This window comes from Pelodiscus sinensis, chromosome 6, assembly GCF_049634645.1.
Source record: "Pelodiscus sinensis isolate JC-2024 chromosome 6, ASM4963464v1, whole genome shotgun sequence".
NCBI lineage: Eukaryota > Metazoa > Chordata > Testudines > Trionychidae > Pelodiscus > Pelodiscus sinensis.
The window spans coordinates 29,043,994-29,062,145 of NC_134716.1; the positions used below are offsets into that span (position 1 = coordinate 29,043,994).

General features: G+C 43.6%; 1 protein-coding gene across 2 annotated transcripts in view; it reads left to right on the forward strand.

Moving 5' to 3' along the window:
- The window catches only part of AK3 (adenylate kinase 3), a 52,924-nt gene that overhangs the window by 18,772 nt on the left and 16,000 nt on the right, over nucleotides 1-18,152 (forward strand). The window contains exon 1 of one of the 2 annotated variants that reach the window (XM_075931638.1): nucleotides 11,920-12,308. The exons of the other annotated variant lie outside the window; for it this stretch is intronic. Within the exon in view, the coding sequence (XP_075787753.1) occupies nucleotides 12,161-12,308 (148 nt within the window). The 5' untranslated portion in view covers nucleotides 11,920-12,160. Of the gene's footprint in view, nucleotides 1-11,919; nucleotides 12,309-18,152 lie in introns of those variants that run through there. 2 annotated transcript variants of the gene reach the window in all.

An 18,152-nucleotide genomic window follows, 5' to 3' on the forward strand; every position in this document is an offset into this window, starting at 1 on the left:
CTAAATAAATGGTGCGGATAAAGTGGGAGAGGAAATGGAGGCAAAGAAAGGAGAATATAATCCATAGAATCCTAGAACTGGATGTGACCTCAAAAGGTCATCAAGTCCAGTTCCCTGCCCTCACGGAAGGTCCAAACACGGCCTAGATCATCCCTGATAGATGTCTACCCAACCTGCTCTTAAAATAGAATTGATTTACCCTCGGTCAGTGACAGAGCTGTGAAGAAAATAATCTCCCTTCCTCCCTCTTGAGTGCCTTAGTCATATTGCCTTGATATGATGCTTCTGCTCCTTCATGCCCCCACATCCTCATCCAGTTATGCCATCTTAACAGGTTTCCTTTGTGCTATGTTGCTGAGTCCCACAGAACTGGCATTCCTCTTCACAGTGCAAATACATGACATTAACTAGTTATATGGTTTATTTCAACAAACCTGATGTCTATGCAATCAGTCAACATTGTTGTAAAAGCTCCCAGCTTGACTAGACTCTAGGGCAGTTCTGCGATACAAAGAGGGACTGTTAGTACATATTTTGGGCCTAATATGCCACACAATATGTCAACAGAGCCTTGGTCATCAGGGTGACAGCAGTAGTTCAGATGAAGCAAACAGATATGTTGGATAAAATCCACATACACACATTTCCTCACAAGTATACTCTGTAACCATTTCACTCAAGTATATTACAGCTAGAGATGGCTGAACAATTTTCGAGGGGCCATTTTTCCACTGGAAAATGCTGTTTTGTCAAGATAAAGAGGTTTCATTGGAACATCTCCACTTCGACAATTTTCAGAAAAAGAATTTAAAAATGCTTTATTTCAACAAGGTTGAGATGTTTTGTTTTGACACCATTTTCTTTCAATGGGGTTGTTTTGAGTTTTCTATTGCATTTGTATTAATTATAATTTCATATGTTGTCTATCCCAAGCTATCTCCCCTGCAGTTTGATTTCTGTGATGGATTTCCTGTTTAAAACAATTGTATAAGGTTGCTCTCAAATGTTAATTAGCTAAATTTGCTGCCAAGTTTCACCCTTTGAGGTGGCTGCATGTCAGGAATTGCCAATAGGAATACTTATTAATGTCAATGCTGATAATGGCTACTGTGACCTGGAGCGCTGTCTATCTACTACCATAGGCCCAGGACCTTTTAACCCATTTTCCAAAGGCCAGCTTTCATTTTGATTTTTAAAACTGAAGGGAGAAATGCAAAATACACCCAAAGGTCTGGTTACAATACAAATTATGTACAGAGTGGTTATTGCAGTGAATAGTGTTTTTATTCAGTGCAGAATTACATTCTAAGGCTTTCTGGACTTTATTATTTGAAATGGCCTGTTTTTCCACTCAGGGTCAGACTGAGGAGTCCTGGGCTTCTAGGGACAAGAGAGAACAGGAACCTCTGAGGATGCTGTTACTTTCCCCTGGAGATCATGAAGGAGGCAAAGTGATTAACTATTCCTTTTTGCCCTAGAAAGTGGATGGGAGCCAAGGGACCTAGAACTCCCTTTTTGCTTTGGGGATAAGGGAGGGAGAGGAAAGAGGGAGTTGAGGCTGGTAGAAGGATCTGGAGCTTGTGTTTTGCCTTGATCTGAGGAGGGTTGGAAGATGGAGAGGCTCAAAGCTCCTGTTTGTGCTGGGTGTATGTGCATCTTCTAATTAACTGACTCAACTGCTAGGTATTTTAAAAACAGCTTGAGCGAAAGCTCTGAGAGAAAGAATAAGTTACTACAACTTCTCTGGGGTCTGCAGGCACTGAAAAATGTGACTGATAAGCACAGGTGGTGACTTTTTTGAAAGGAGCAGCTGGAGAAATCAAATAAATTGTATTTGCCTGGCAGCACCTAGAAAACAAAAAGAAACACATTATGGTTTAGCTTGCCTAGGGCAAATTCTGTGCTGAGGTTTGTTCACATAGAATGGGAAATGGAAAGTGTATTTTCTCACTTTAGATTATTATTTACAAAAGTTTGAAATAGTAATTTCCAGACATGAAAAGCTGAATTTAAAAACAAAATGACAAACTCGGGATGCAAGGGTTGAAGTTGTAGTGAAGAATATTAAACACGACTGTATTAGGAAGAAGGAAAGAGCATTTAAACTAAAATCCAATTCAGAATAGCTTTTTATTTTAGTCAATAAAAGAGTGTGTCTACACAGCAAGGCTTAACTTGAAATAAGCTACGCCAATTGAGCTACGTCAATTGCGTAGCTTATTTCTAAATTGGGAGTGTCTACACAGCATTTATTTTGAAATAGAGCACTCTTCCTCCGACTTCCCTTACTCCTCCCACAGTGAGGGTTACAGGAGTTGGAGTAAGAAGTCCTCCAGCTTGACAGTATTTCAACATTATTTCAAAATAACTGCCTGCTGTGTAGACACAGACTAAGTTATTTCAAAAGAATGTTGCTGTCTAGACGTACCCTTAAGTGAAATCTCAGTTAAAAACAAATCCACTTCCAATCTATTCTCCGGCTTTTCAGAACTCTGCAAAGACCTGTCCCGCACCAACTCTGACTGCATGCCACCTACTCTCTGCTAGGGTTGTCAGGTGTCCGGTTTTGAACCTGACAGTCCAGTATTTGCGCTTTCTGTTTGGGAAACAAATTGAGAAAATATCAATGAGAAAATATAAATGTCCGGTATTTTCTAAATAAGATGTAATGTAGATTGTGATGTAATGTCAAGTGTGTCTGGTATTTTTGTTGAAACCATCTGGCAACCCTACTCTTTGCCCATTCAATATGATGTTGCCTCCTTGCTCACCACAGCTGGGAATTGCTCTTACACGTGTACTATCCCATTTATAGTATCTTTGTCTTGTTTAGAGCTACTGAGTCATCTCTTCCACATATATTTTGCCTCACAACTTTCTTCCCTTAAACATTGCCCACAACATCCCACAATTTTTAGCTTAATACAGGAATTCATTCAGCTTATTTTTTCTGAATTGAGAATAAACATACCTTAGGCAGGAACAATGGTAAGAGAACAACTACCCTTGGAAATTTGGAGTCATGTAAATGGAATAAAGAAGGCTATTGATACCTTGGCAGTAACCCCTTGAACATAAAAACTGTAGGGTTCAGATATTTGTGGATCAGATCCTATAATGGTATAGGTCAAATGAAGCAACTCTAATTTATCACAGTTGAGGATCTGGTTCTGAGAAACACTGTCTTGCACTATTTGAACCAAGTAGTCAATTCTATTACTAACAGACAGAATAGGAACTATTAAAGTGAATGTCCTCCTATCAATCTCCTTTTTTGTTCAGTATCTTCCTGATATTCCTAACAGATTAGCTCTCAATTCACACATTTACCAGGTTCATTTGGGAAGGGAAGAGGAGCAGAACCAAATTACATGCAAGATAATCTGTATCTTTTTTGCTTTGACAAATATTATCAGGCACTCCATCTAAAATATTTAATGGGCTGGATACCTGATACCACAGAGATCTTTGATACTAGAAGAGAGGATGAAAACAGAAGAAAGAAGGCCTAAGACAAATAATTGTATAGTTATCAAAGCCTCAGAAAATGCCTTTGCAGAGCAACAACATTTTTAAATGTAGTTTTAGCGGCACCTAGTGATCAAAATGTTGTTGCTCACTGTTATGTTTCATTAGATTTTATTGAGGGACAATTTTTCATCTTGAATTGAGGTAACTTGCATGCAAAACTCATTGGGCTTGACTGAATTCTACAAAGAGCAAGAAATGCAAAGGATAAAAATCAGTCCCTTTTTGACTTTGTTGCTCCTGAGTATCACAACACTAGTGATACTTCAGATCATGCTGTTTTCGTTTTGTTTTTGTTTGGTTATGTGTAGAATGGAAGCTCACCTTTAACCCTACATGTCCTTGCCTTTCCCAGTTGGAGTTTAATATTCCTTTCAAACATTCATTTGTTGGTTCCCCGCTGCCTTTTACATTAGTTCAGATGCTGGGAGATGAAATTCACATGCAATATGTGACCACCTGAAAATCAAAGGGTGAGAGAAGCCATTGTTTTGTTTCAGATCCTCTATTAAAACTGAATCAGTGCCAAAAGGAATGGATTTTAGTGGTCTGGGACTCTCTGGTCGCAACATCCGTGGCCTGGAAAAACCACAGATGTTGCAGGACTAGAAAGCCCCAGCTGCAGAGGTGGCTAGCGGCTTGGAGTGGAGGCAGACAGAAGGGACAGTGGAGCCTGCAGGGTACCAGAGCCCACAGCTGGGCAGGGGAGCATGGGAGCTGGGGACCTGGAGCTCACGGGACTGAAGAGCCTGTAGCTGGTGGGGCTGACAGGGACCAATGGGAGCTCTGGCGGGGCGGAAGGGCTGCCAGGAGCTCCAGTGGGGCTGCCACATTTTGTGGGGTCCTGAGCTCTGGCGAGGCTCCTGCAGAATGATTGCAGTGCCTGGAGACTGGGGAAAGGAGCCCAGTGGGGAGGCTGATACCCTCTCCCAAAGCTCCCTGTCAGGAACACTCCCTTGTCCGGGACCGGTGAGGTTCCAAGGGAGCCGGACCAGGGAGGTCCAGCCTGAATTTGTGAGAGCTTGCTGGAGCCTAGGTTCAAATACCCATGCAGCTTGCATGCACTTGTTTAGAGTAAGGGTGTGAATTTAAAAATCAATAGGATTCCAGAATAATTTCATGTGTTGCCAAGCCTTTCTTCCTCACGCAGTCTCTTGTTGCCCTAAGAAATTAAGGAACTCATGATGAAGACGGCTCTGCTTTCAGCTGATCTCCCAAGAGCAGCGTCGTTCTCTTTGATCCATAGGATACGGTGATGGTTACAATATAACCCCTTTTCATTCTGCTAAACTCAAGGCATAAGAACAAAAAAACAAGTGTAATAAGGTGGCAGTGCATTAGTCTACGTTTTCTGTCTTTTGAGTGTGTTTGATTTCTCAACCTGGATGTTGTACTGACACTCCTCTTTACTTGGAATGTCCTTGTTTTTAAAATCTCAGCGGAGTAGCCAGGTTAGTCTGTAACTTTAAAAACTACAAGTAGTCCTATGGCACCTTAGCGACTAACAGAAAAATATAGAATCATGAGCTTTTGTGGGTAAAACCTACTTCATCAGCTCAAGTGGGTTTTACTCTTGGTTTTAAAGACCAAATAAGAATGACTACTGGTGCATATCATTTTCTTGATCTGGAGCTTTTGGGCTTGACACCTTCTGAATGCCTTATAGAGACCTTTGGACCCCAGCCACACTTGATTGAGGACTGATAAAATGATTTGTCTCAAAATTTGGGTTATATCAGAATTTAAATACCCACAGACGTTTAAAGGCCAAAGAGATATTTAGAGCACCCCCAAAGTTTAAATAGCCTCACAGCTTTGATCACATTTAATGTAATCTAGCCTGACTGTAATAGATATTTCTGTCACATTTTCTCCATTGCTTCTGCCTGGCTTACAATATTACATCTATAGAAACTCTGTGAGTCCGTTTGGTCAAGAACTCCTCCTAAACAGTAGGAGCTTGGACCACCAAATTTGGGGTGCAGCTTCCTCTTATCATAACTGAAAGCAAAGTCAGGGTTTGGTTGTGCCAGGACAATGGGATGTGCCTGGAATTCAATTGTTTCTCATAAAATGGAAAGGGAGGGGTCTGGAAGGAGGGACAGTTATATTAAAATGATCACAAGGGGGCAGCAAGAGGGCATAGATGGCACCAGGATAGCTATAACTGCATTGGGCCATCAGGGAGCAAGGGTGGAGAAAGGGACAGCCATCGAGTGTATATTTCAGGGAGTTTGTATGTTTGTGTGTCTATTTGTCTGGGTGTCTTTCTGTCCCCCATCAGAGGGAACATGCATCCCTTCCCCAGCTGTGCCCGCAGCAGTGGCCACGGACAGGTTCTTCTCACAAGGCCCCAATCTACTGTAGTGAGGGAGCGCTGGGGTTGTCTTCTCTCCCTGGGGCAGTCTGCACACTGAACCCCTCATGCCCAGCCCCACCTTAGAACAACGAAGAAGAAAAAATGTATTTGTTTCAAGACCCAAGCAATGGCAAGTAAATCTTCTAGTAAATCATATAAACCTGGAGGTGGAGATTTTCAAAGGAACCAAAGAGTTAGGTGCCTAAATCTCATTAAAAATCTATTAAATTTCAGCAATGCACTGAACTTGGGTTTTAAAGTCCAGGACCTGCAACCACCTCTGCATCTGCTTAACTTTACTTGTGTGAACAACCCCACTGATTGCTCACATGTGTACATTTGCCAGAAACAGGGCTTATGGTTCTAAAACCTCACGGTTTAGGATGGTGCAGAGCTAGAGAGCACTTTACTGTACCCACAACTTTCAAAGCTGCTCAAGCTTTTGGGATGATAAAGCAAAACCACTCATGTCACATTCTACCTCTTTGTGTGAAATCTCTCATTTTAAACATTCATATTTAAAGTTTAATGGACCAATTTTCTTCAAACCTGGCTTATATTTATGATTTGCAGAGCATCTGCTAAACTGATCAGCAGACAAACTAAAGGTTTCTAATGCAAGTCTGATGGAAATCAGTGGACAATTGCCACTGACTTCCAGGCTCTTGGTTTTCCTCTTCCTCAGCATCCACCCATGCCATTCTTTTATCTGTGGACAAAATTTCTGAATACATGGGAAAAGAGTGTTTTAAAGCTCCCACCCCATCAAAAGGCTGACTAGAGTTTGGCTTAAACTTTCCACGAACAATATAGTATCTTGCTGAGACAATGCATGGAAAATTTCACTTAAATTTGGTTTGAGACATTTTAGAGAATGGGGCCTCTGAATGGAAGCTGGAATTCAGCCTTAGTTATAGCACACAATGAAATCCTGGAAATCTAAGTGAAATCCTGGAACTCTTCCAATTACAGAGATTTATCTTTATAGAAAGATTAGAATTTAAGTGCTCCCTTATCACGTTTCTGAGGATCTAAAGCAATGTAGCTTTAAATGTGTACGAGGTCTTAAGCACATGATACTGCCAAGCATGTTAGTTAGCAAATTCTTGACAAAGTAACAATTGCTTCTCTGCTTCTAACTAATGAAGTTAAGCCAAAACTCTGCATATTACATTTGCATTTCAGAAATGTGTAGTTGCTGAAACTCCAAATCATATAATGCTGAATTCTAAACTATACTTAGTGAGGAAGTCTGATGCACAGATTTTTTATTTTTCAACTGAGATATATATATATATATATATATATATAAACGATTGGTATATATAAAAAAGAGATGATAGATTCCAAGGCCAGAAAGGACTATTTTGTCATGTAGTCGTCTGATGTCCTGTAGAACACAGACCATAAAATTTCCCCTAGGTAATTCCTAGATCACATCTCTTAGAAAACAGCCAGTCTTCATTTCAAACTGTCAGCTATGGAGAACCCACCACAACGGTGGTAAGTTATTTCAATGGTTAATTACTGTTAAAACTGTTCATCTCATTTCTAGTCTGAATTTGTTTTGCTTCAGTTTCCAGCCACTGGATCATGTTATACCTTTCTCAGACTGAAGATCCTGTTATTAAATATTTGTTCCCTGTATAGGTACTTGTAGATTGTCAGCCAAGTCACTTAACCATGCGTGGCGGGTATAACAGGCCAGGGCAGGCATTGCCAAGGCTACTTCTGGCCCACTGCCAGACAACTGGGCCACAGTGCCCCCATCCCTTTTTTGAAGAACCCCACTGCCGCCTCCACTCTATCTACCACCCCCGAAGGTCCCAGTTGCTCACTGTGTCTCTCCTCCTGGGAATGGGGCAATGAGGAGTGATACAGAGAGCCAGCAGACTGACGAGGTTCTATTGGGTGCCTCTGGGGCTGGTGGCTTGGGGAGGGGCCTTCAGGGCAGGAGGAGCTGGCACTTTGGGGAAGCTGCTGGTGGCTCAAAACTCTGGTGGCACTGGACCAGTCCAGGTCTTAGGGAAGCTGCTGACTCAGCAATGCACTGGGGCCAGCCCAATGCTCAAGGGCCAGGGGAGTGGAGGCTCAGGCTGCTGTTGGGTGGGGGGCAGTAAGTCAGGGAGCTGGTGATGGCAGTTCAGTCTGATGCAGCTGGGGGGTTGGGCCAGGAATCCTTCAGTCTGGGGGCCCTCGTATGGCTTTTCCTTTTATGGGCAGGTGGGGGGTGGGAGGGGCTTTGGGACTCCAGCATGTGGGGTGGAGACTTAGATGGCAGTGGTGGGACCAGCAGGCTTGCCTCCCCAAAGCGGGGGTTTTACCCGCCACCCATGTTCTTAATCTGTTAAGATGGACTCTGATTGAATTCAGTAGGAATTGCTCATACAGACCAACTGCATAAATGAGCTTCAGAAGTTTCCAGTTCGGTCATAGATTTTTCTAACTATAAAAGCCTAAGAAAATCCATATCTCAAAAGCCGTTTATTTGAACAGAATATTCCCAACTTTCCTTTTTCACTCATTTCCACTCCATAACTTTGAGTTTTCTTTCTCTGCCACACCCGCACACTTTGGGTCTCTTTCTGTCTCATCCCTCCAAGGCCTTCTCAAGTCATTTGTTATACAAATTCCCAGTGTCAGTTCCATATGCGGCCACATCAAAACAAAGAAGGGAAAGAGTTTGCTCTCTTTCCTGACTACTATTTTAGGGCACTAGTATGTTCCACAGCTGACTCACTCCACTGGCAGCTGGTGTACCCTTGTGCCAGAAACCATAAGATACTCCTGAAAGGGTCCCTGACAAATTGGCAGTAGGATACTTCTCAGCTGGCAAGTGTATGTGATGAAAGGAACAGATGCTATATAAAGGTGTAAGCTAGTTACAAAGGAAGATAACATTGTAGTCCACAGATAAAAATGAGATGCCCTTTAAAGATGACCTCTCCACAGTTCAAAAATGTCCTAGCTATGGGGTTATCTGAATGTAAGGTGTACTATTTCTTTCAATAGTTTGTGATCCCTTTAAGGGTTCTCACTGTGGTCTGTGTTTTAAAAGGCCTCTGAATCCAGCCAGAGCAGCAGTATAGCCAGCCTTACATTATAGCTGGCCCACGTTGTGTCCATATAGTAAACATGGTTATATGGACTCTACCACGCCCATGCGGTTTCTTTAGATCAGTGGTCCCCAACATGGTGCCCGTGGGTGCCATGGCGCCCGCCGGGCCATATATGTGCGCCTGCAGCGCAATCTGCACATGCTGGTGCCAGCCCTGGCCCTGGGCGCGCCGCACATGCTGGTGCTGGACCTGGCCCCGCGGCGCATGCCGGTGCCGGCCCTGGCCCCAGATGCTCCGCACATGCCGGTGCCGGCCCCGGGTGTGCGGCGCATGCTTGGCCCCGCCCCCAGTCACGTGGCCTGTGAGCGGTCCCGCCCCCGTACGCCCAGCGCATGAGCGGCCCTGCCCCCCGGCGCCCGGCAGCCCCAAAACATTGGGGACCACTGCTTTAGATTATGTTATTATATTGTGTAAAGAGCAAAAACCACCACAACAATGAATGCTCTGAGGAACAATCCTGGTCTTACAGCTTTTAACTCAATAAGGGCAGGAAGAGCAAGCTCAGCAGCAGTGAGAGAGGCATTCAGCACATAATGAAGTTAGACTTTAGTTAATGGTTAGTAGCATGTTAAGATAAGGGTAACCAAATGTCAAGTTTCAGGCACATGCTAGTGTCAGGAAAAAGACTTTTCTCCTACATATAGGATTGCACAATTATGTAGATACATTAATTTAGACTTTGATGGACCAATTATCTATTACCCTATAAATCAGGGGTGGGCAAATTCCAGCTCACGGGCTGGATCCAATCCTCAAGGGTTAGTCCCTGGTGGGCCCCCACCTCCATGTTCACTTGTGCCTCCGCAGGGCTGCGAATCACCATTTGCTGCCAATGCAAGCAGCGAGAAGTGACATCCCGGTTTGCGACACTTCCCACTGTTCGCATTGTCTGTGAACGGTGATTTGCAGCCAACCAGAGATGTGATCCCCTGTGGAGGCGCAAGTAAACATTGCAGTGGCAGCCTGCGAGGGACTAACCGTGCAGGCTGCCGTTTTTTATTGTCCATCCCTGCTATAAATCCTATGTGAGTTTGCCTTCCATCTATTGTGCTCTGTTGCAATTATGATGAAACCCAGTGGAAAAAGGAGCTCGTCTATGGAGAGGTCAAAGTTTTTTTTTTTTTTTACTACAGCTGATTTTTGTAATATATTTACCCTTATTTTACAGCTCAAATGGTATACAGCAAGGGTAACGAGAGAGTAGTGGAAGAACTCAGAGTAGCAAGAAACAACATACTGTGAGTTTGAAGTCCCAGCAAAGTGTCAAGGAGTATATTTAAAATAACCTGTTTGCTGAATGAAAGATGAATGCTCTTATGATTGTGATGTGTAAATTTAATCTCTCTGGCTGTGTCTACACTGGCATCCCTTCCGGAAAAGGGATGCTAATGTAGCACTTTGGAACAGGCAAATCCGCAGGGGATTTAAATATCCCCCGCGGTATTTGCATTAACATGGCTGCCGCTTTTTTCCGGCTTGGAGATAAGACGGAGGAAAGCGCCAGTCTAGACGTGATTCTCCGGAAAATAAAGCCTTTTCGGGAGGATCTCTTATTCCTACTTGAAAAAAGCGGCAGCCATGTTAATGCAAATACCGCGGGGGATATTTAAATCCCCTGCGGATTTGCCTATTCCAAAGTGCTACATTAGCATCCCTTTTCCAGAAGGGATGCCAGTGTAGACACAGCCCAGAGAGGTTAAATGATTTTTCCAATCTATCAGATTGCAAGTCAGTGATGTGGTCAAGAATAGGAATTAGCCTCTTCTTTGAACCACAAGCTAAGACTGTCCTAGCCATTATAAAAAAATACTGATCATAGCTCCCTCATTCCTTAGTGTACATATCTCCTAGTTGCCTTCTATGTAAATGATCTTGGGGCATCTACACTGCACCCTTATCTTGAAATAAGTTATGCAATTTGAGCTACGCAAATTGCATAGTTTATTTCGAGTTAATTTAGAAATAGAGTGCTATTCTAAAATGTCCCTTAATCCTTGTGGAACAAGGTTTACAGGGACATCACAATAGTGAGCCCGTTATACTATGAAATAACGGCTTGCTCAAAAGACACAGAATAGCTATTTCGGGATACTACTGGTAACCTGAAATAGCTCCGCAGTGTAGATGTAGCATAACAGCTCTCAAAAGCTATGTCTAGACTACATCCCTCTGTCAAAAGAGGGATGTAAATTAGGCAAATCAAAAGTGCAAATGAAGCAGGGATTTAAATATGCTGCACTTCATTTGCATAATTGCATCACAGCGCTTTTTCAAAAAAAGGTATTTCAAAAGTGAAAGCGCTGTTTAGATGACCACAGACTTTCACTCTTGACGGGGGTACATATGAAATGAAAGGGGAATCCTCCCAACTTTCCCCCCCTCTATCATTTCCCGGCTGAGAACCTGGCAAGTCCTTTCAACCGTGCTACTAATTCATGACCTGAGGAGAGCACCTTTGCACCTGCCCCTGTCCCGTTCTGAGAGTATCTTTCTTTCCTTAGTTTATAATTTGTTAGTTTATCATTTGCTTACTTTCTTCATCCTATATGTTTGTTCTATAGGGTCATGCCAATTCACTCTCAGAATATGATCTGAGGAAGTGGGTCTGCCCCACGAAAACCCATCACCTAATAAACTATCTTGTTCGTCTTTAAAGTGCTACATAGTTTTTTTGCTTTGCTTTCCTTCTGTTTACTGTGTTTTATCCTGTTACTTTTCTTCCTTCCCTCCCGCCCGGGGAGCCTGCGCAGGGCCAGGAGCTTAAGCTAGCGGCTGCTCTGCCCTCAGCTGCTGCGTGAGCGTTTGCTGGGCCACGGGGCGCTGCTGGGTTGCTCCTACCAGCTTCCCCTCCCTCGTTTCCAGCAGCGCCGCCTCCCAGCCTGAAACCTCGCGGGCCAGGGCCGGGCCTGGCTGCTGTAGGCGAGCTCGGGGCTACAGCTCCTGGCCTGGCGTGCGGGCTGCCGGGGCGGGGAAGGGGGCTGGGCTGGGCTGGGCTTTGTAGGCAGCGCTTCCACTTCCTGGCCCGGGCAGCGCCGCGTTCGCCGCCTGAGCTCCCGCGCCTGCTGCCTGCGCGGCGCCTGCAGCGCAAGGCCGGGGCGGCAGCCCCCGCTGAGGCTCCCCGCTCGGGCTCCCCTTCCCCCAGCGCCGCCTCGCCATGGTGGTGCAGCCGCTGCTGCGGGCCGTGATCATGGGCCCGCCGGGCTCCGGCAAGGGCACCGTCTCCTCCCGCATTCTCAAGCACTTCGCCCTGAAGCACCTGTCCAGCGGGGACCTGCTCCGGGACAACATGCAGAGGAGGACAGGTAGGGAAGGGCCCCCGCGGCCCTCTCTCTTGCCCGGGGCTGCGGACCCGGCGGAGGCGGCTGAAATGGACCCCGCGGGGGTGGTTGAGCTGGCAGGGGCAGGATCCGAAGCGTAATAAGATCCTGCCCTTCCCCCGGGCCGGGCTGTGTCATTGCTCCTACCGCTGTCTGCACGGAATGGCTGGAAGCTACCCCGAGCGTGACAGCTGTGCTCCTGAGTGACCCACGTGTCGCCACAGCTGGTTGGATAAGGGAGGTCCTGCTGTACCCTGGCTCCATAGCCTAGACCTGAGCTTGAATCTCGTCAGGGGCCGTATGAGCCCCTTGTCCCGCGGAGAGTGGTAAATCAAATTAGCTTGTGGATTTGGGACAGTATCTTTCCTTGGCCATTCTCTTCAGCGTGCTCAGGACAGAGGTTGCCTTGAGTGTCCTTAGCCATAACTCCGTTGTGCAGGTTGCATGCCAGCTGTTAGTGCTTCAGTGGTGAAGCCATTGCATGCATGTTAACAAGTCTCCAGTATTTGAGACATCTGGCATATCTTTCCCTCAGAAATGCTGAGTACTCACATCTCTGACAGTTGTGGGTGCTCTTAAAAACCAGGGCCCAGGTTACTGACACTGGAATCACTTCAATTAGTGGGAGACTGCTGAAGAATTGGGCCAGAGTTTGTAAAGCACATTGGATTCTTTTGTGTTGAAATGTGCTGTATAAATGCATAATATGATTAATAATAAAACCAACTGCGGTGGGGAGTGTGTGAGCCAAGAAGGAGACAACATCTCCTTCTCTTTTCAGAAACTCCAAATAATGGTAAGAGGGGAGTTAGGTTAGATGATGCAACTTGGGAGAACTGAATTGGTGAAATGCAAGGGAGCCTGTTTGGTTACGTGTGCTTAAATAACAAAGAGTGAAGAGGTGCAGAGAAACAAATCTTATGTGTATATATCGTTAAACGTAGTCATTTGGAGGCAAGGAAATACATTTAGTATTCCTTATAACTGCTTAAGCAGTCACAATTCATAAGAGTGAAACACTGCTTCTTTAATGACTTAAAGACTTTTGTCAAATTTAGGGCAGTCATACTTTTTTTTGTCATATGACCCACATCTTAACAGATAAATTATCTTGTCATTCATTATCACATAACATTCCCATGGAACTACAGTCACACTTAACAGGGAAAAGTAATGGTATTATTATTATTATTATTTTATTATAAGTATTTTTAGTTCAATTCCCTTTTCTAGTTGGCATCATGTAATCAGCTAGTTATCCACTGGACACCCTCCTGCCTTCTCTATAGTTCATAGAATGACATGTGGTTTAACCATTTGATTGCAATTTGGTAGGTAGGGTAAAATACAGTCCTGACCTGAATATTGTTAGCTATAAAGCAGAAAGCTTTTATCAGTAACCAGTAGAAAAGGGGTTAATATTAATTGTGCACATTTACAAAACACAAATGCTCATCTTTGTTTCACTTATTTCTAATGTTTTGTTAAAAATGGAACATTTTGTGTGGCTGGTCTGTACAGGCAGAATAGTTTAAAGCATTCCCCTTTATTTTTCTTGCAGTGTTATTTGTGTGCAAAGGCTTTTTATGTGTTTGCTTTGGCAGCTGGTATGAAACTCATTTAATGCCTGACTATCTCTCTGGAATACTTGTAGAAGAGGATTTTAATATCCTGAAAGCACTTGAATATAAAGCAGTACTCAGCAAAATCATGCATGGAATAAGTGCTGAGTAAAAGTACAGTGTTTAATTCTAGTATCAAAAGGTATCATAAACCTAGACTCTTAGATGTTGTTCCTGAAAAAGGCATTAAAAGTCTCAAAAGCACACATCGAGATTCCATTTATACTGCATTGATTCCTGTGGACATGGTCCCTACACCCATGGAAGTCAAAAAAGTTACGATAGTCCCCTAACTTTGGGAAATATTTATAGCGTCTCACTGCGGTCATGATAGTGTTTGTGAGCATGGATAAGTTGTAGCTTTTTTCCTCATTAGCCAAACATTATTTGACTATTTAGTGACATGGGACAAAGATTTTGCCCGAAGATACCTGACTTCAGATGTATTATGAGGTCTGCCTTTTTAAGAAACTGCTGAATATCTTCTTTTTCAAAATCAGGCCCCTTTAAAATGTTTCAGATTACTCATTTCAGGTTCCTCATTTTCTGGCATTTAATATTTCAAAATGTTGCCTTAATCTTAAGTGTCTTTAAAAACTAAATAAAACCCCACCAAACCCCAAATATTATCTAGTCTACAAGTAGCAGTTATATGTCAGCAGTGACTGTGTCTGAAACAGTGGGTAGTATTGACTATTATCTACACTAATATTTTAGTGGCTTGTAGGTAGATAGTGATATGGTTGAGTTTAAACAGTCAGTACCCACACATTATGTAGCTAATAGTAGTATTGACGTCAGCTGATAATCTTACCTTGACTGAGTCTTAGACTGATGCATGGTTGTCTTCTAAATTAAGCTAAACATTCCTAACATACATTGTTTGCAGTATGGACAGGACACTGTAAGCAATAAGCATTCTGTAACTTGCATGTAGACTATTTTTCTCTGCAATGAAAGTGACCAGTAGTTGTGGCAGAACAGTTTCAGTTTATACCAGCAGGTACAGGGTAATCATTGATGTTCAGCACTTGGAAGCTATTAAGTGTTATGTAAGTATGAAATACTCTTGCACTATCCATGCTGTTCTTATTCAGGTAACTAAAAGACAGTCACTAGAGTAGTTAAGCTAGTGCCTTTTATAAAATTATTCTTAAGAGACTTTTTTCTGTGGGTTATCAATTAGTTGTCTCGTTTAAAAAAGTCTCTCTCTCTCTCTCATGAAATCAGTTGGTTGATTTGTTTTGTCCCGCTCATATACATTCAGAATGCAGATGCAAAAATCATTTTCATTGTCCGTTGCTTTGACTATGTCTGCCCCTTTATATCCCTTCACTGGCTCTCTATTCTCTGTCACATAAAACATAAGGTACCTGTCTTTGCATTCAAGGCTCTGCATAGCCTATCCCCCTGTTATCTATTATATCTCATTGAGATGTCCGTTCCCACCTCTGGTTGGCATATGATACCAGACTGTGGCTCACTTGTTAAATTTTCAAACACACACTATTTTTGTTTCTCCTTTGCTGCCGCTTCCACTAGATAGGTGCTCCCTGTAAATCTCTGTAAAGCTACTTTGTTCAAATTCCATCTTAAAAACTCTCATTTGTTATGGATCTTATAACTAACTGGATGGGGTTAAGCTGCTGGCGTGCTCTTTGAGGCAGGGATTGTCATTGTGTTCTGTGTTTGTACAGCACCTACCATGATGGGGTCCTGGGAAGAAACGGGAAGATGATATAGTCATGTAGAGTGAGATGTTGGGATGAAAAACTAAACAGAATGGGAGAAATCGGGATCAGGAAAGTAGATTTATGAGATGGTGGTATCCGAAGTCATGAGACTAGATAATCTTAGGGGGATGAGCATAGACTGGGAAAATGAGGATAAACCCTAAAACAGGGTTTCCCAATCTCTTTTGGCCATGGAACCGCTATGGGATCCTGAAAATTTGGCAGAGCCCTTAAAATATCATGATTTTTAATTCAATAGGTACCCAATTAAATAGGCCAAGATTTGAAAGTCTATTTTTATTTCTTGTGTATTTCTTTTCCCTCCCAAAGAAAACTATCCAAAAATATTAACAAAATAAGAGTCATACAACTGTCATTAATATTGTCTCATGGAGCCCCTGGGCCCATTGTGCGGAGTCCCAGGGCTCCACGAAGCATACTTTGGGAAACTCTCCCTTAAGCAATGCCAACACAGAGGGATCAGGAGGAGATACAGGAGTTGTCAAAGAAACACTATTGTAGGAGCAGCCAGCTGGGGAGGAGGAGAACCAAGGGAACATCCAGTTATGGAGCTATATGGAAGAATGAGTCTTGGAGAAATTGGGGAAGAGGAGAAGAGACTTTTAGAAAGGGTTAATATAGCAAGTTGTGGATCCCTTAGATTTTGTTCACCGGGAGGTCATTGCTGACCTTGAAGAGAGCAGAAGCCCTCACTACCTTCGCTCCTCACTCGATACTCACTCTAGTGTGAGTATCAAGCGAGAAGCTGAGGTAGTGGGTGTAGATGGCAGTGGGTATACTGTAGATGGCACACTTGGTGGTAACTAGGGGGTGCTATTTGGAAATACTTCTAAATGTTCTAACATTACTATTTAGGAAAATGGCAGTCTTGTTTTCCATGAAGAAAGGAAGTGGGAAAACCCCACTTTTCTCAATTCTATGCCAGGTTTTATTTTGAAAAGCAAAATGTTTTACAACTGTTTACAAAACCATAGAAAGTTAACTAGAGTTAGACTTTGACTTTTCAGCATTTGCCACCTTGTTAAAAACTGTGCCAAGAGTTCAGTTGTTGAAAAGAAGAGTTCTATTGAATACATGTTCTTGAGGGTCCTTAGCAGTCTGCATTTATTATCACACTTTCCTGCTTCAGAGGGAAGATTTTGTGATGGCTTCTCTGTTGCTAAGCAACCTGTTGCCTGGTGAACATGGTCGAAGTTGGTTGGCTCTGTGCAGTAACTTCCCACAAAGACACCCTAAGCTGTTGCAGAAGTTTGTAAATAGGCATCCATTTTATGCTTTTTGGCATGAAGCGAGAATTGTAATGGCGTTAGGCCCACAGCTAGCCAAATCATGTCCTGTGTAAAGTTCAGCGGGTCAGATTTCTGTAAAAATCTATGGCCTTGTATACATGCAGGTTTTGCACCAGTGTAAATATTTTAGTTAGCACAATCTTAAGATGGATGTAGTTATACTGGCATGAAGAGCCTTATACAGTTGTTAGTTTATTCCCCTTTCTGTCTGGTCTTAGGGGGTGTACCCCTTTATCTGTACCAGTCTAGCTAAAGGGGTATATTTTGCATATGTAGACAAGGACAAAGATTCTCTGCTGCAGCAAAGTAAGATGTATAAAAGAATAGATTCAGTTTCTTATCACATTCTTTCATCTTGAAATCCTCTTTCCAGTTAGTAAAACACTCCAAGATTTGAAACACAAGGACAGTGGTCACCAACCAGTAGATCGGGATCTCCTGGTTGGTCTGGGAGCCTCTGACAGGTGATCCTGACTGGTTTGGCTGGGAAGCTATTCGCTGGCACTTTCGTTGCCCCCTCCAGCCACTGTCATGCTGCCCTCTGCCCTGAAGCTTCCCCTCGGGAGCCTCCTGCTTGCTCTGCAGGGTGTCCCTCCTGCCCCGACTTGTTTACCCCATCTCCACACAGCGAGAAAGGGATGGAGAAAGCTTGGAAATGCAAATTTCTGTCACTCTCACACACTGTCCTTCCCTCTCATCTCTTGACCCAACACATAGGTGTGTGTGTGTGTGGGGGGGGGGGGGGGGGTTGTTACTTCTGTTACTGCTTGCAGAGTGGGTTATTTTTGTGTTTTGACTGGTCTGTACATTTCATACTTTTAGTTTCTCTCTCACACTTAAATTTAATTCTTTGAGGAGTGAGTTCTGAAATGCCTAACCTGTCGTGGCTGGAGTAATTATCCCTGTGGTAATTGCTGCTGCTCCTGGAAGTGGCTGGCATGTCCCTGCAGCCCCAGAGAAAGGCAGAGCAGGGGGGTTTCCACATGCTGTCCTTGCCTGCCGACACCACTCCTGCAGCTCCCGTTGATCAGTAACAGGGAACCGTGGCCAGTAGAAGCTGTGGGCTCAGTGCCTGTAGATGAGAGGCAGCACATGGCGCCATGGAGCCATTGCTGTACATGCCCACTGCTTTCAGGAGTGGCACAGGGCCAGGGCAGGAATAAG